This window comes from Ptychodera flava, chromosome 1 (assembly GCF_041260155.1).
Source record: "Ptychodera flava strain L36383 chromosome 1, AS_Pfla_20210202, whole genome shotgun sequence".
In the NCBI taxonomy this organism is placed as follows: Eukaryota; Metazoa; Hemichordata; class Enteropneusta; family Ptychoderidae; genus Ptychodera; species Ptychodera flava.
The window spans coordinates 48,081,430-48,100,542 of record NC_091928.1 but is presented as its reverse complement, the minus strand read 5'-3'; the positions used below and the strand labels follow the sequence as shown (position 1 = coordinate 48,100,542).

Here is a 19,113-nt window from a genome sequence, read left to right as displayed (position 1 = left end):
CTCCCCATTATGTAAAACCTTGACTGACCTGAGTGATACGTACGTTTCCCCTCTTTGCAATATCCTGGACCGTATGTCCGTGATTCGAAAGTTTTTGACTGAAACTATGTCTGAGGAATATTCCAGTCTGCGCCCCCTCTATCGTACACATGATGCACAAGATGATCTCATTTTTTGTCGAACACAACTGTGCTACAGCGGCTGTTGCCGCGACCGTGGCTCACACCTGTCGGTGTGACTGTCAATTTTGTGTCAACCCAGCTCGTCGCAAGAGAGACTCAAAATGCAGTATCTACCACGTTTCTTCACTTGAAACTTTAACAAGGCTGAGATATATACACAATATACATATATTTGATTAGGAAATCAAGATCGCCGCAACTTTACCGGTTTTATGTCGCCTTTCGTCCTTGTAAACAAGGGAACCCCTCCTCCAGCAGTCAAGCAAACCAAATATGCCGCCATCTTAGGGTACACTTCTTCTAATGACGTCATGCCTCTTGGGCCTACCCAGTAATCGGTGACGTTGAGTAGCAACAACGCAAAACATTCTGTATCAAGCGTTGAGCGGGATTCCCTCACTCTCCGAATACCAATGTTTTAGTAACGAAAAAGGCAACTAGTGCCCATTGCAGTATCCATACGGTAAGTCTCACTTACTTAGTTCATATGACCTGAGGTTGGTCTACCGAACGTGAGATTTTAACCACGGAAACAGCGCTGCGTTGCGCGCCCAGACCTTGTGCATTTTTAGGCAGTAACACCATGCAGTGCAAGACTGCAACTTGCAAGAGGCAGTGAGCCGATCGAACACTTGGGTTGTCAACAGCGATCTCCTACAGGAGGTGCAGACTGTCTACATTTCTGAGTTCATCCTTAGTACGATACATTTCCAACCCTGTTCCCCACAGCGCACCGAGACAGGCACTGCGGTGTACTGTAAGTTTACGTTTGCAATATTGCAAACAATGTCAAAAGAGTTGATGACACAATTGACAAGTCCTTGTAATTTGTATGTGTCAATGGATATGTGGTCGAACCATCATCATCATGTGCGTTCAATGGAGCGATTTCTTGTATTTTCTGCACATGCAAAAATCAAATTGTAATGTATATAACCGGTCTCTGTCGTCTACAAATTGAGATAAAAACATATCTGTTAGAAAATTCCTTCGCAGAAAACAAAGATTTCATTTATATATCGGTTTTTTTCAAGTCACAAAGTAGAAGGGGAGACCTCCTCTTCTAGACTTCTCTCTACATGTAAAGTCACAGTAACATGATTTGTATGATAGCGTATCGAAATGTAGGGTAGACTTACTTAGGGCTTCTTTCCCGACCTTCTCCAATTTTAGGCAGGATGTACTGTACCAAGTTTTGCCAACACTGAAACTGACCCATACCCTAGTAGTAATGCTTAACCCCTCTGAGGTTGGCTTTCATGTGCTTCCTTCACAGAAAGTCTCCATTTCAAATGTTACCAGGTTTGGGGAGGGGGCGATGTTGCATGCCATACGGGTATTCAATAATATGTCATCAGTAGATACTCCAGTATAACTTACCTTTCATACCTAGTACCGTGCCACACTCTTATTATTTTTTATTTATTGTATATATACAGATCTTGAGTTTCTCTATCCTTCTTTGTAATTAATCGCCAGGCAACAGAATGGGTAAGAAGACAAAAAAGGACAGTGAACCACCACCAAAAGATACCGTAAGTGTGAAATATAGATTCACAATAAAATCAAGCCTGTAAATGGAGTCTCCTTGGCCGGGTCGCAGCATAGATGTCCACCATATACACATTGGGCATTGACTTACACACATTGTAATTCATGTACACTGAATCATGCTGAGTTTATTCTCAGGGAGTAGTTTATTCAGTCACTGAGTGTATTACTGTAATTATATACCATCAAGGATCCCCCTCCCCATCATATCTTGCTTTGTTCAGTCTGATCGTTCCGCAGTGGTAATTGAAAAGATATTTACAATTTGAGGGTGCCATGATACGGCATCAGTCATCAACTTTCAACTTTGTCAACTTCAATCATCTCCATTTCCACTCTAGAGGTCGTCCTAGCCCTAGAAAACGGTCAGAAATGGGCCAAACCATTGTGATGAAAGGGATGTTTCAATATAAATATCACACTCATTAACAAAATATAATAATTCAGAAATGTGAATCATCAATTTATCTTTATTTTTCCCATTATCATTTTTCCCTAAATGTGGTTCTTGTTTCTTTCAGTTTGACCCGCTGACCGTGGACAGTAAGCAGGCAGCCACCGTTGTCTTGATGCTGGACAGTCCTGAGGAGGAAGTACAGACAAAAGCCTGTGAAGCACTTTACAAATTTGCTGAAAAATGTAAGTCAACAATTATCTGTGTGTAATTAGAAAAATCTCAACTTATCGCCTATTATTAATGGTGTCTGTATATTCTTTGGTATTGGATGTTATGTAAGTAAACTGTGCAGAGATGAAACCCTGATAGAAATTGTCAAAAGGGAAAAATGTTTCTCGTTCGAATATTCACATTTGATATTACCTATTCATTGTTCTCTTTGTTATCTCTTTGCTTCAAGACATTTTCTTGTTAAATAGTACCCTTTATTTCCAACTAAAAAGTCAAAATATGTAAACATTGTAATTCTACAAATAGAACAGTTAATTTACTTTTTGTCAAATACATATACCATTATGAGTTATATTCATCAGCTGATGAAATGTAGCAATATAACTGTGAAAATCTTTCATCGAAACAAATCGAGCCTAACAAATCTTTCTACTCAATGAAATTATGTCATGCTAGACACTTCCATGATAATGTGACTGCTAGTACTGGTATAGCAAAGAATTCGATAATACTAGATCAAGTAATTCTACTTTCCAGCATTCACACTCAAATCAATTTTTTGATTGATATTTCTAATAGGTACCACACATAAAAAAGTTGAATTTGCCAAAAAATTAGTCAGTGACTGATTAAATATCATTTCTTTTTTTTGTTTGTTGTATTATTTGTTTGCTTGTTTTTTTTTGTTTATTTTTGTTCTCTTACATATCCATTTATTTGTTTGTGTGTTCATCTTCTTACTTTTTCAATGACATACAGGAAAAATGTTATATGAATCGCACATACTTTGATTTATTCATTCATTCTCTCACTGATTCATACATTCATTCTTTTATTTATTTATTTATTTATTTATTTATTTATTTATATATCATTTAGATATTCATTTTTGATCGTTTTGATGATTGCAGGTGATGATAACAAAGCCCTGCTACTGGAGCTAGGTGTAATACAGCCACTCCTGAAACTCATCAGTGCTGAGGACAAAATAGTCCGAAGAAATTCCACCATGGCTCTAGGTGCCATGTCTGTCTACTGTAAGTAGAATAATAGCACTGACTGAAATTTGTCATTCAAACATATTCACCGGAGGTAGAACTTGTACTAATAAATACAGTGAAGGGTAAAAAAATATTCATTGATTTCATAAGCTGTCATAAAGTTATTCCTCTCACATAATTTTACATAACCACAAAAAATTTTATTCCCCTTGAAGAAAAATTGTAAACACTCATTTAGGTGACATCTTATCTTCTGACAGTTTATAATTTTCTTACCTAAGAGTGTATATTCAATCAACTGCGTGTTGCACTGTGCAGTTATTTGAAATGGAACTGTTTCTGCAAGTCAAAGAAGTCACCTGTAATGTTTGCAACCTGATGAATTTGAGGTACTTTTTTAAAATCGAATTTAAGATCTACCTCACTTCTGTGTTTTCAGCTGAAGTGAGAAAAGTTTTAAGAAAGACAGAAGCAATCCCACAAGTGATACGATTGCTGGCTCCAGAAGGTGTGTATAGTTTCAATCCTTTTTCAAACAAATTGAAGTTTAGTCATATAGTATCGCTGCTGTGCTCGTGGCATCTGTAAAAATTTGAAAAATTCAAGTTTAACCCTTTTCCTGCCAGACAGTAATAACTGTATTCCTTCCCCATCAGCCAAGTCAGTAAAAAGCGGTATTGAGCCAAACATGACGTATTTTCACCACTTGGCTTGGTATGTTACAGCATCTTTTGTCCCAAAAAAATCAACTTTACAGTATTATGTTTTCAACAGCCTTAAAATGTACAGTATTATGTTAAAATACACCATATGGAATACGTTGTGTTTCATTAATTTTAACCATCTTGACCTGGTGGTGAAATATGGACTTGGCAGGAAAGGTTTAAAAACCAGTTACTGTTAGCAAGTGTAATTTTGATAAGTTTAAAAATGAACTTCCATATTCAGACAGTTGTTTGGCAGTTAACAGATGAAGTATTCAGTGACATTGAACTTGAGAAAGATGGTTTGATTATCAAGTTCATCAAAAGTTAAGCTTACTTTCAGCCACATTCAGGCTGATTTTGGTAAACTGTATAATGGCCACTGAAAAGGATGAACATATTATCTCAGATATGACTGTTTCTTCAATTCACAATTGCAACAAGATCCAAAAATTGCCAGATTGCTAAATTTTCCAATATCTTTGCAATTTCAAACAACTAAAATATATTCAGCAAGTGTGTACGTACCGGTACAAAGTCATCACAAAAGCCTTGGTCTATTCATGTTACTGTTTCATAGGATAGCCTTAACCCTTTCAACAACCATGGTTTAGCCCAAACCCACTGTTATTAATGGTGAGTATGGACCTATTTACAGGGACTTAGGGTGAATAGGTTCAACCCTGATGTCTAATGTCTCAGACCTTTTCCATCACATAATGTCGTTTTACAGACATTATAAATTTTAGACAGAACTCTGTAATTTTTGCAAAAGAAAAAACCTAATTTAATTTACCTATTCCCCTTTTCCCTCAGAGGATACCTTAGTCCATGAGTTTGCCAGTCTTTGCATTGCGTCCATGGCCAACGAATTCACCAGCAAAGTCCAGATATTTGAACAGGACGGTGTTGAACCGCTAATACGACTGCTGGCCGACCCTGATCCAGACGTTCAGAAGAATTCAGTAGAGGCACTTTGTCTCATGTTGCAAGACTTCCAAACAAAAGCAGCAATCAGGTAGGCAGTAGTTAAACTACCACCAAAAAAAATTTTTCTTCTCCAAATCAAATTTTAGACTTCAATTGTCTTAAGTTTTTAATTTGCTGTATATTTTTGCATCTATTTTTCTCAAAATCCCATACATCAGAAAATAAGAAAAAAGCCTGAAACCTAAATGGTATCTTTTAGTGGTGAATAAGAAGCCACTGAAAATTGACATAAGAGAGGGAAAATGTCAGTTTTCTAACAAAAATACAATAGCCAAGCTATTTTGGCACATGTCAGTTAAATTCAATGCAGCTGTTGTGGGGACATATCTTACATACATCACGTAACATGTATACAGGGGTGTAGGGAATTGGATTTGGTTAATTTTTTAACTGTGAGTTTCAATGACTGTATGATTTGTGACAACCTTTGATGACATGACCTCTGACCCTTGACATGAACTTGTCCATCACAGAGAGTTGAACGGCATCCAACCATTGCTTGATCTCCTGAAATCGGAATACCCAGTGATTCAAGAGCAAGCCCTGGTGAGTCTTGCGCGGTGTACGGAGGACACAGAAAACAGAGAGGTTCTCAGAGAACTCGGCGGTCTTGAAAAATTGGTAGAGTTTATTGGAACTCCGGTAAGTTGACATCATTCCACTTTTCTCTGAAAAAGCCACCCCTTCACCACCATGGTTTGGCCCAAACTCACTGTTATCAGTGGTGAGTGTGGACCTTTCTACATGGAATTTAGGGTGAGCAGCTTAATTTTCAGAGGGTTTTAACATCGAAATTGTGATATTTGTGACATCATTAGACTTTACTGGGGTGTAAATTCATTGTTTGGCAAGTATAACAGAATTTATTGCTAGTTGGTGTTTTCGGCAGAAGTTTACTTTATCAGATTTATCTGATGGCTAAAAAAGCAACATTAAATCCCACTTAACCTTTCACCCCCAGTTCCCTGTATACAGGTCCAGCTTTACCATAGAAAACAATGGATTTGGGACAAACATGGTGGTGAAAGGGTTAATAATTGTTAAATATCTCTTCAGAAAGTACTATAATGATTAAGTCATCGTTTTGATGTTCGTATCATGTTGCATTGTAGAGTTTGTATTTTTAACGGAGTATTTTAATGTAATTGTTGTATTTTAACCAGAGCATTTTTATGGTACTTTTATTATTATTGTATTTCATCTTGTATTTTATTGTAAAGCGGTTTTATGTTTTATTGATGGAAATCGCTTTAGAAAAATAAATTATTATTATTAATAATTATTACTTTCACAGTACATTATAGTATGTATGGCTTTGAAAACAGCATAGAATCTGCTGACGATGGCATTTCAAATTATTATATGTCATAAACAAAACAACCATTAACACCTCTCTCTCTCTCTCTCTCTCTCTCTCTCTCTCTCTCTCTCTCTCTCTCTCTCTCTCACACCCATCCCCCCCCACAGGAATTCAATGATCTTCACGTCCATGCATTGCTTGTCATGTCAAACTGTCTTGAAGACACAGAGAGCATGGAGCTGATACAGAGCACAGGTGGTCTGCAGAAGTTGCTACAGTTTGCTACAGAGTCTACACTGCCTGAAGTTCAACAAAATGCTGCCAAGGCCATGACCAGGGCTGCTAAAAACTGTGAGTATACAATTCATGGGAGAAGGGGAAGGAATATTTGTGATTTTCATGCATATAGATAGATCATATCCAAGACAAGATTCACGCAAAACAGTTTCTTCACCTCTCAGATTCTAGTCTCTGATTTATGCCAATGTTTGGTTGTCTGGCTGAGCATCACCAGCTGTGATGTAGGAATTAAATGGCTCTCTGTCAGTGCCATATTCAATGTATAGCTATGTAATATCCCCCTCACACTGATGTACCAATTTACTAACGCAAATTCCATAGGCAATGCATTGTGATACTCATCAAGCTTGGCTACATCCAGCTGAACTTGCCACTTGAGGGAAGCAGGGGAAGGTCAAATTTTAATTGTGTAGCCAACTAGAGTCTGTGAGGTCTCGTCCAAGGTTACCATGAATAAAGCACATACATATTTCTGGCATACAAACACTAGGATTTCTGTCACAAAGTCTGCCTATATAGAACTTTGTCTTTGTCAGTAAACTCCGGATCGATCCTACATCAATCTCTGCCCCTGTGTTCTAGTTTAGGAACAGCACAAAAGTTGATTCGGTTGTACATAACATGTGCTGACAGCTAGATGATGACGCAGTTGAACACAATATGTTGTTGTGTTGTTGTTGTTATTATTTTATTGATGTCGTCATTATTATTTTTGTTATGTATTTTTGTGTGATTCACAATATGACAAAATTTAACACTAATACATTTGATTAAAACAATACATGAATTTTGTGTAACTTGCAAGTAGCCTGTTTGTATTCATAAATAGTTACACTGAAGGATTTGTAGATATTGTGGTCCCCTGATAAATTTTTTCTAAACTTTCCTTTCAAATAGCTGAGAATCGTAAGATCTTCCATGAGCAAGAAGCTGAGAAGACTTTGATTCAGTTACTGGAGTCTGACAACGCCCAGGTACAAGCTGCAGCAGCACAGACCATTGCTGTTATGTCAGAGTATCTCCTCTCCAAGGCAGCCATTGGTGATCAAGGTAAGGTCTAACTAACACACTTAATTTAAAATGTGCTTGACCAAATTTGGTAAGGTCTTAGGTCATCTGCACTACTGAAACATGTGATTTCATCTGAGCATATGTGTACTCCTCAATTATGACTGTATCATATTATTTATCGTCAACAAGTGTGATAACTGGTTTTTCACTCTCTCTACCCTCCTCTGCTTCCCCCCTTCAGATGGAATTGGACCCCTAGTAAAGCTACTCAACAGTGACAATGGGGATGTGAGAGAGGCCGCTACATTGGCGCTGGCAAACCTGACAACTGCTAGCTCTAACAATTGCAGGTAAGAAAAAAATAAAAGAAAGAAAGAAAGAGACAATCCTATCCAGCACAGTTTTCTTTGCTCATTGCTATCATCAGTACAGTAATAATGAAGAATTCAAAATAATAGGTTGCCGTGAAAAATGGTTAATAATTACAAAAAATATTGATACTTATGATTTCTTTTATGAGCAAATTCAGAGTATACAGATGTGCATAAAATGTTGCCAAAATTTTGCACCAATAGAATTTAAAGTGAGAATGAACAGTACAAAGACTGCCACGTAAAGTTGACTAAGTTTCCATATGCAAGATTGCATTCAGAATGTTGCCAGGACTAGGAACCATGTATAGAGTGAATCCTATTGTATTTGCATAAATTATCACATTCAACTCACCACAGCATATTGAAACATCAACTACATGACTTTGCAACAAAGTGTCTATGTGTAAAATGTACTGATATTGTTTACATTTGAATTCTTTTCTTGACCAGAATACACTTGTCAATAATAACAATGTGGTCTGCACATCGACAGGCTGAGTTGACAAGCTGAATACTGTGTATCTCAACATGCTTTTGGGAGTAGAACAAGAGAACTGTAGTTGATATTAAAAATACAAATAGTAAAAAAGTTCTCAAAAGTTGCAGCTACTTTCCTTCTAATTTGTAGTGTTGTTACATTGAACTTGCCACATTTATCAATGCAATCATTTTTTCTTCTTTTTTCCTTCAGTGACCTTGTTGAACAGAAAGGAGTTGAACCGTTGATTAGTCTACTAGGGGACACCAAGGAGGGAGCCCAGGCCAATGCGGCGGTGGTACTGACCAACATGGCGTCTGATGAAATCATGAGAAATGACATACAAAGCAAAGGCATTGTGTCTGCATTGACTTCACCATTGCTGTCCAAGTGAGTTTATAATCCTTTAAAGTGAAGACCAGATTCCTTTACTTTGCCAGATGAATCACAATAGTGTAGTTTTTGATAACATTCTGAAGTAGAGAGAGTGTAATTACAAAGCTGATATGATGCTGAAAGTTGGACTCTGTCATCCCCTGTTTTACCTGTAAACAGATCCAGCCTCACTGTTTAGAACTGTACAACTGGGCCTAACCATTTGTGATGAGAGGGGTAATATAATACACTAGCTGTAACTCATCACGATGGATTGGTCTGAACTACTACTATCAAGATATTTGACAATCCACAACACATTACATTATCAAAATAAACAGCTCTTCGCAGTGAATATCAAACAGTCGTACAAACATAATTTTTTTTTCTAAAGTTATCATGCGGCAATATAGTAATTCAATAGCAGTCATGATGTTTAAGTTATAATGCTAAATCATCACATGGAATATGAGGAGGTGAACTCTGACCTCTGACCTCAATACTTTTTCCACATCTTCACCATAGGAATGTGATTGTTCAAAGCAAGGCAGCTCTGGCAATAGCAGCATTTGTATGTGATGCTGACTCCAGGACCGAGGTATGTACTGATACCAACACCGGTAGATTTGAAATTTTGAAAGCTAATGCTGGGGAACACTCTCCAAGTCATGAACTGTCAGATCATTGTGGGGTCAGGGGTCAAGAGGATGTCATCAACATTGAAATTTTTCAAACCAGTCTTAATAGTCAGTGCAATGTAACTGCCAATGACACAAATGGAGAAGTCAATTGTTTGATAACAGAAAAAGCAACAGGACTTTGAAATTTTTGGATCTTTCTTTAAGACTGATCATCAAAAAGTAAGATAATCTTTTCTTTCAGGCAAAACTTGTGAGAAACTTCAGGACATTTTATAACATTTCAGTAATAATTAAAAAATATGAGAAATATCAGAATCACTTTGTAAGATTTAGAGTTTGACATATATTTCTACTTCCTTCCTAATCTAATTAATGCAGGTTTTCGATATAGAACACTTATGGCATGAATATTTAAAATACAGAAATTGAAGTTTCTGAAATGTCACAGTCCCATTACATTTGAAAACATTTATTCATTGTTCAATAGGTCACAAATGCTGCAGGTTTCAATCCTCGATTTGATGTTTATGTTCCTCCCTTGCTAACAGCTGCGTAATTCCGGAGGTCTGGCGGCCCTGTCCAAACTTCTGACATCTGGAAACGAAGAAGTGCGTCGCAGTGCATCATGGGCCATAGTGGTCTGTGCCACCGACACACCGACAGCTATGGAGATATGCAAGCAAGGGTGAGATGAGACAATTGATTTTATCAAAATAGTCGGTACAGAGAATGGTTGCTGAGATGTAAAATGTATCGTGTTATAAGCTTCTATCTTATCCTAAGAGGAAATTTTCATGCTATAATGGCATTAGCTGTTGTGTGCTTTGAAAGTTTTCAAAAGGATATTTATCTGTCAAGTTATGAGTCAAAATTTAACCCTTTTACACCTGTTTCCATGTACATAGATCCATCCACCCTGTTCAAAACTATGGGGACATACCAGAGTCAGGTAGTGCAAGTGTTAATGCAGTAGTACATGGCAACATAAATCCTTGCCTCTGGGCCTGACATTTCCTCCGTTATATTATACCCCATTCAATGCCACTTCCTTCTTGGTACGGTAGGATGGACAATAAGCACACAGTAGAGAAAGGCCAGAGAATAATAATTTTATAATATTTGTATGGAAAAAGCATATCTCAGTCAGCACCAGCTAAAATGAAAGTGATCAAAGTTATTTCCAAAAATTAAGAAGTTTATTCATCATTGGTTGTAAAAGTGATGCAGTTACCTACCTATTTATTTCATTTTCTTTGAGCTTAGCAACTACCGATGCAAACAACAAAACTAGAGAGTTTAAATGCAGTGGTTAATTCTGACACTAAACAAAATGATAACTAGAAGCTAGCTGTTCAGAAATGTACAACACTGTGAATATCTAATACTCCAAATATTGATATTTTGTCACAAGTGAATGCAAAAATAACTTGATACAACCTGTCGAGGTTGATGTATGTATTAACAAGGAGCAACAAACCATCGCCTTTTTTGACCATACTGACATTCATTTGTTGATGGTAGCTTTCTAACCGATACACTTGAACTGTTCTTGAATTTACAGTGGCCTTGAAACCCTGCAGGACATTGAACAATCCAGCACAAGGAAGAACCAGTTTAGTCAGGCAGCGCTGGACAGACTCCTAGACAGCAACTTGTCGGCGAAGTACGCCCTCACTGGCAAGCTTGGACCCATGGACATCATCCAAGATGGCTTCTATGACCCTGGTCAGGTATGTATCTTTCAAAACATCAGCATCATACCAGAAACGATTTCAAGTGTTTTAATGTTACCATAAAGCCAAATTTAAATACGCTGATCAAATGTTTGAGAAAAGTAAAGTGCATTTATGGTAACTCTGTTTGACCTTGATTTGAAATTGACCAAGAAATTGAATCACTAAAAGTTGATAAAGTATAAATTTGATCCTGTCTTGTAATGACTTCTATGATTCAGTGTTTTTCATCTATGTCATGTGACTTTATATAAACCAATGGGACATGCTCAGGTGATTTGTCACATGATACCTTGCAGCCAATACAATTGTAGGATTTCAGTCACATGACAAAGATGCTCTCGAAACTTTCATTCTAGGCAAAATATTATGGCGCACAATATGAAGATCCCGATGGGGAATGGGTAATTACTAATTTCAACACAGCTATCAATGTGTCAACTCATTCATGTGTCTCCGTCATCTGGACATTCTGAAGTCCAGAATGTTTGGTCTGATCCATAAGCATGCGGTTACCCCGAGTTTTGCATTCTTTGAAAATGAAATTAACCCTTTTCATCCCAATGACCCATCAGTGTATGGAACCATCCTTCTCCGTAAAGAAAATCTGTTTGTATTATTGGTCTCAGTGCTGTGGAAAGGCTGAGATGAAACTCCGTGCTGACCAAACGTGTGATTTGTAATAATATGCCACATCACTTTATTCATTGAGATTTTCCTAGTCCCCGACTTTCAAGTCACATGCAAAAATTCAAAGTGTAATTGTGAATAAAAAGTTAGCCATTTGCTTCACAAAGGTGATTAATTGAGCAAGAAAAATTGCAAAATTGTCAGGAAATGTACCTTGAGCAGCTCAACTTGAGTGTAATATTTGTCACGGTTGTCTCCCGGAAGCAAAGTGTTACTCACATTCAAAAACAGGTGTTTTAATATCACTGGCTCACATAATGCATGGCACAACTTTAAGTGCATTGATTGCTGGAATTACCTCTAAACCATGGTTTGACAAGCTACCATTACTCGTAATACGTAAAAAAAAGAAATTTATCAAAATAAATTGATCAATGCAGTTCACTAGTTCTAAATCTAGGCATCTTTAATATCTGGCCTAAAGGCCTGTGTTAGCACCAGATTGTCTCATTCAAAATTTTACCCACTAGATTACAATTTCAATGGAAAACAAAAGGCTATCACACCTCAATAATCCTCTTACAGACTAGAACAAAAGGTGATCCCAGGGATCACCAATAGGGCCTTTAAATATGGTACCCCAGTCCTATTCCCGCCTTGTGCACTCAATCACATGTTTTGTTTTTACATTTACATCTTAATTCACACTGTTTGCGCTATGGTTTTGTTTGTTTGCACTGCACGTTTGTGTTACAGTGGCAGCCTAACGCTTCTCATGAACACGTTTTGCAACCTAGCATGATGGTGCATGAAATTTAACATCGTCGTTTTGTAACATCTTTCAACCATATTATTTTATTATCCAACAGTCAATACTTCCTCTAAAACTATGGGAAGATTTCACGAAGTCAATGAAAAACTAGCGAAGTTTTCACAAAAGTATAAATTACTGTGGCAGACTCAGTTTTTAAGTTCCACAGATCACATGTTCCTTGCAGATACTCATATAGCCTGACCTAGGGAGTACTGAAGCCTTTTAACTGCAGTGAAAATGCATTTGTACTCCCTAGCTCAGTAAAAGTGCCTTGCTTCTTGAGGACCCCCTGGAATAGTATCAAAAAGTATCACAACACACCTTCAGAGATGCATCCTGATCAGAAAAGGTCATGAGGCATACCATTCTGAGGGTCAAACACTGAAACCACCCTTTTTTCACTGACCGTTATTTCAAGGTGAAATGATGACTGTTGCTTTCAAAATAAGATGAGTGAAATATGTTACCAACAGATGATGTATCAATAGAGAAAATATTCTGAAGTTACGCTTTTTTCACAAAAAAATTGCTCTGAACCATTTGCTTTTGCTTCAAAAATCACAGTCACCGTCACTTTTGTTAAAAAGGCAGTTTGGATGTGTTCTTAGCATTTGTTGATTTTTGCATACCAAGGGGAAGATAGCCTGTATGTGTGTTTTCTAACTCCTAAAATAGATCAAGCAATTGTTCAGGCCACCTTGAAAATTTTCCCGGCACTTTTTAGCCAGCAGTGTCATATATTATTATTTAGTGAGGCATTTTAAATTATTTATTAAGTTTGCCACAATGTGAAAGGGATTTGAGAACAGGGCATGGTTTTAAAATGCTGTATTTTTGACCCCTATGTTATATATAGGATGGTACAGTCCACTATAATAAACAATGCACACATTCCATAGGGTAACATAAATGGGGTAGTTAAGCTCACTAATGATGTTCATATTGTCACGGCTTCCAGCTCAAACCAGGTGGTAAGTTCCTGACTTTGGAAGAATACAGCAAGACTAAGCCGGAGCCCAAGAGACCCATCCTGCTCGTCAACACTAAGGTACCTGAAAGCGTGGCCAGTTCACCAGTTCCCCTGGCGTCTGAGACAGACACTGCAAAGCCAGAGTCAAAGACGTCTGTGAAAAGTTCAAAGTCAAACATCAGGTAAAGTGTGCATCAGTTGTTTGACAAGGAGAGGATATGAGATGGGGCTATTTGATCTTTGGGAGGGGATAGTTTACCCTCTGACCACCATGGTTTGGCCCAAATCCATTGTTATCAATGGTGATTGTGGGCCTGTTGCCCAGGAATGGGGGATGGACAGGTTAAAAAGGAAGAAAACTACACAGTGAGAATTGCTATGTTTTCCGTCAAGCTGCTTTTCAAAACGAATTGTCACATTACCACAGTATGAACACAAAGTGTGAAATCCTTGGCAAAAAGTCGAGAGATTGTGGCTACTTTCAAGAAAATTCAAGTGTTCGTAAAGAATCTGATCTATTCTTGCTTTTGATAAACAAGGATAAAGAACTGGGCCTTTAAAACTTACATACCTGTTTTTCTTGCCCTTGGCCATACAGAGGCAGGAAAGAGACCAAGATAGAGAGGCAAAATACAACCTAATAAAAATAGCAAAAGAACTGACAAACTCTCAAATGAATATGCGTCTGAGCATTACGATAAACAAAATAATAAAATGAAAAGGTCAACCAAAAAAAAACGGGAAAACCAGATAAAGGTTGAAAATATAATAATGAAACTACTAAAAAAAGGATAAAGAACTGGGCCTTTAAAACTTACATGCCTGTTTTTCTTGCCCTTGGCCATACAGAGGCAGGAAAGAGACCAAGAAAGAGAGGGAAGAGAGAGAGGAAAGGGAAAGACAGGAAGCTGAGAAGCTGGCTGAGATGCAGAAAGTGCAGGCAGAGCAGTCATCAACATGGCATCCACCGGCAGATCCGGCGTTAGAAACCTACATCACCGAGGTGGTCACCAATATCGGACCGCTGCCAACCACCAGAGAACAAGTCTCGGCTGTTGCCCAGTAAGTTGAAGTTTAAACCCCAAATTTGGCCTTCTATAGTGTCACTGGTAGACGCCTTGTATTTGTTAGTCCCCACGGACACGTCCGGGGGGACTTATAGGTTGGTCATGTCCGTGCGTGCGTCCGTGCGTGTGTGCGTGCGTGCGTCCGTCCGTCCGTCCGTTCACGCAGATATCTCTGAGATGCCTGGAGTGATTTCATTCAAACTTGGTACAAGGATTACTTCATATGTCATACAGATGCACGTCAATTTGTTTTGTGATACGATCCAATATGGCCGCCAGGCGGCCATTTTATTACGATTTTTTCATGTACAGAGCCATAACTCAGGCATGTTCCAACCGATTTTATTCAAAGTTAGTACAAGGACATCGACCAATGTCATAGATATGCACGTCAATTTGTTTTGTGATACGATCCAATGTAGCTGCCAGGCGGCCATTTATTACGATTTTTTCATGTACAGAGGCATAACTCAGGCATGTTCCAACCGGTTTTATTCAAAGTTGGTACCAGGTCATCGACCAATGTCATAGATATGCACGTCAATTTGTTTTGTGATACGATCCAATATGGCCGCCAGGCGACCATTTTATTACGATTTTTTCATGTACAGAGCCATTACTCAGGCATGTTTCGACCGATTTTATTCAGAGTTGGTTCAAGGACATTGACCAATGTCATAGATATGCACGTCAATTTGTTTTGTGATACGATCCAATATGGCCGCCAGGCGGCCATTTTATTACGATTTTTTCATGTAAAGAGCCATTACTCAGGCACATTTCAACAATTTTATTCAAAGTTGGTACAAGGTTATTGACAAATGTCATAGCTGTGCACGGCAATTTGTTTTGTGATACGATCCAAAATGGCCGCTGTGCGGCCATTTTATTACGATTTTTCATGTACAGAGCCATAACTCAGGCATATCTCGACCGATTTTATTCAAAGTTGGTACAAGGACATTGACCTATGTCATACATATGCACATCAATCTGTTTTGTGATACGATCCAATATGGCCGCCAGGCGGCCATTTTATTACGATTTTTTCATGTACAGAGCCATAACTCAGGCATATCTCAACCGATTTTATTCAAAGTTGGTACAAGGACATTGACCTATGTCATAGCTATGCACATCAATTGTTTTGTGATGCAATCCAATATGGCCACTGTGCGACCATTTTGTTACGATTTTTTCATGTCCTGAACCATAACTCAGACATGTATCAAGCGAATTCATTCAAAAGTATTTTTTATCACAGACCTAATGAAGAGGACTCTATCCTCTCTGAGGACCTGTAATCAAAATACCCATTAACAAGTGGGGACTGTGTCATCAACGATGGCCATAGCTCAAAAAGTTAGCTACTGTGGATGAAGGTGAGGTCAACAGGTTGTAGCTAGACTGAAGTGTTTGTGTGTGTTGCATGAATATTATGCTAAAATGTGTGCAGGCCTTGTATCTTTTCAATATAAACCCTTTCACCACTGTGGTTTGAACAATTCCAATTGTTTTCTATGGTAAAGTTGGACCTCTAGACAGGAAAATGGGGTTGAAAGAATTAAACACTAGACGAAATCTTTGCAATTGGATCATTACTTTGCCTTTCTTTAATGTGCCTCGGGGACAGATATTTAGACTCTGAAATTTTTCCAATATTTCTTTGATCTTCCACTTGTCGGGACTCATTTAAAAGCTTTTCAAGTAAGAAAAATTTGTACTATCTTAGTTTTTGGAAAATCAAACATTTTATTTTTCTCCATAGAGTTAACACATGGAATGTGGCTGTTTTGAATTTCAAATATCAGTAAATGTTAGGTAATTTGTTTCTTTAGCTCCAAACTTTGCACAGTGACCCCCTGATTTGTATTCTTGATTTGGTGAGAGAATTCAGAGTTTGAGCTAATGTTTAAATCTTTCATTTTCCAGGCCCGTGCAACCTTTAAAAGATAATTCCAAACTATCAAAAAATTTGCATGTTGGCATGTGATATTTTTATACTTGTTTCTTTCCAGGTTTGTCGGTGAAAAGATGGGAGGTCCAATTGAGAGGGGACAACTGACCAATTTCAGCTATGAACTACCCATCAGTCAGATCAAACACGACCTGGACAGTAATATCATTCCCATTGGTAAAATTGTCACTGGTATACACTATCACAGGGCCCTCTTGTTCAAGGTAATGTGTGCAAAATTGAACCATACACATCATTTTGCCAATTAAATTTTATTGGCAGAAGAGCGCCCTCAATGGCAGAGTGCATTTTTTTAATGATATTAGGTTATTCCCGTTGTGACAGATTAATCACTGAAATTTCTTCCAATATTTTTCTTTACCTGTCATAACTTTGCAACTAATCAGTCTTATCATGAAGCGACCAGTAACATTATGTTCTCAAATTTTAAATCTAGAACCAACTTATTATGTCAATATTTTTCTTATGTTTTGATTAGAAGAAGGGCCATCTTATTAGGAAGAACTGACTCTGGTTTGAAAATATTGGAATTTCAACACTTGTCTGTTGTGAAAAGAGTTAAATGTAATCCACATCTGTCAATATCTGGGAATTATGTCTGTGATGATTTCTTGAAAATAAGAAAGTATGTAGGTCATGGGTATTTATGGCAGAAAATTTTGGTGGGAGGGGTCAGACATACTGAAACATCATGAATGTTTAAGATAGAAGTATTTAATTAAAGACAGATCAACATTTCTCAGTATTTCTAACACCAATCCTCTCTTCTAATTTTACTCTCTTAATACCTCTTTCTGTTACAGGTCTTATGTGACCATATTGCAGTGGGAGTGTCCCTGGTACGGGGTGAATATGGGAGGGCATGGAATGAGGTAATGCTGACAGAAGACGAAGCAGTAAGTATTCATACATGTCCTAATCTGAATACAACCAGTGAAAGACGACAGAAAACCAATTTATAGAGGAATTTGTGAACACACTAAGGTGGTATGTGCCTTGAAAAGTGAAAGACTTTTGCTCAGATTTTCCTCAATGAAACTTTGAACCATTCTCTTTCAAAATCAAGAATAGAAATCAGAGGTCACCATGTGAACTTTGGTTCTGAGGAAATAAATAACCTTAAATATTTGAAATTCAAAATGACCACCATCCCTGTGTTAACTCTACAGTGCAAATAAAAAGTTTTCGATTTTCACAAAGCGGTGAAAACTTTAGTTACACCATGAGCTTCAAAATGGGCCCCCACAAGTGGCAGACCAAAACAGTATGAAGCTTCAGAGTTCATATATCTGTCCCCGAGATGCATTTTACCACAATAAACCCCACTGTCATACAAAGTGAAACAAGCAAATATTCAGCAAGTTAGTGCAATAATCTTTTCGGAAAAAGTAGTGATCAAAGTGTACCGGTATATTCTACAATCAGTTTCAATTTTATCTTTCTGTTTCTTCATAGCCTGGTGCACCTAAGTTTCCACCCAAGGAATACATCGTTGATTTGATCCACGAACCAGGACGACTTATGAGATCAGACTCTGCCGACGCCGTCAACTATCAAAGACTCTAGATCAATAAATATGTAAAAATGTCTTCACACAGTCACACACACACACACACACACACATACAGACAGACACAAAACAAAAATACACACAATTACAGTCTTGAACTATTTTGTGTAAAAAAATTCATGAACAGTGCTCATCATACTCAAATTTTCCAATAAAAATATTTGAGTACCCACTATCTGTACATATATGCAAGTATGTATTATTATTATTGCACATGAACTTGAAATGTCCGACATGACAAAGATCAGACTTTTGCATCACAGAAATTGCTGGATTTGACAAACAGGTAACTTTATTTGAAATGCAGTGTATGCAATACTGAACTTTTTAATTGTATAGTACAGTGTGTCATTGTAATTAAAAAAATCACAAGAATTATGTAAATATTTTGAGTAATATCTTGTCAAATTTTTAAGGAAGATCTATCATAAACAATCAGTGTTTTGAAAATGGAATTCATTGCTCATGGTATCTATTTTATAGTCAACTTTGAACAATTGCAACAGCTCCTGAGTGTCAGCAATATCAAGTTATCATGTCAAGTAACAAGGGCGCCCTCGCCAACCCTATAATAGTTGCTTTTGTTTTTATGGATAAAATGGATTGCGCTCGGTCCTCTTCACTATGTGGAAGGACCACGGATTGTTTGACACACAGAGGCAAGCATCCACTGTAACTGCAGTTCACTCCTAATCATGTCACAAAACACTGTTGATTCATATCTGTCACAAACTCCATTTTGTAATCAATATTGTACGGGTATTCCCAATGATGCCTGTCAATTTTTTTTGAATAAAAAAATATGAAACATGACAA

General features: G+C 37.6%; 2 protein-coding genes across 3 annotated transcripts in view; one reads left to right on the top strand and one right to left on the bottom strand.

Annotated features, from left to right (window-relative positions):
- LOC139139874 (protein fuzzy homolog) overlaps positions 1-520 on the bottom strand; it is a 10,889-nt gene extending 10,369 nt beyond the window's left edge. The window contains exon 1 of the mRNA XM_070708824.1: positions 388-520. The gene's annotated coding sequence lies outside the window, so the exon portion shown is untranslated. The remainder of the gene's footprint in view (positions 1-387) is intronic.
- LOC139139849 (armadillo repeat-containing protein 3-like) lies at positions 46-19,113 on the top strand. Of its 2 annotated transcripts, XM_070708792.1 has the most exons (20): positions 512-645; positions 1,622-1,717; positions 2,255-2,372; positions 3,273-3,398; positions 3,802-3,870; positions 4,883-5,084; positions 5,530-5,698; positions 6,524-6,707; positions 7,554-7,706; positions 7,909-8,017; positions 8,733-8,909; positions 9,420-9,492; positions 10,084-10,220; positions 11,097-11,265; positions 11,628-11,672; positions 13,671-13,864; positions 14,532-14,744; positions 16,768-16,930; positions 17,531-17,623; positions 18,183-19,113. In XM_070708792.1, the coding sequence occupies exons 2-20, from the start codon at positions 1,670-1,672 to the stop codon at positions 18,291-18,293; spliced, it is 2,553 nt and encodes an 850-aa protein (XP_070564893.1). In that variant the 5' UTR covers positions 512-645; positions 1,622-1,669; the 3' UTR covers positions 18,294-19,113. The 2 variants fall into 2 exon arrangements, with proteins under 2 accessions (XP_070564902.1, XP_070564893.1); XM_070708801.1 differs by lacking the exon at positions 11,628-11,672 and having other exon boundaries at positions 46-645.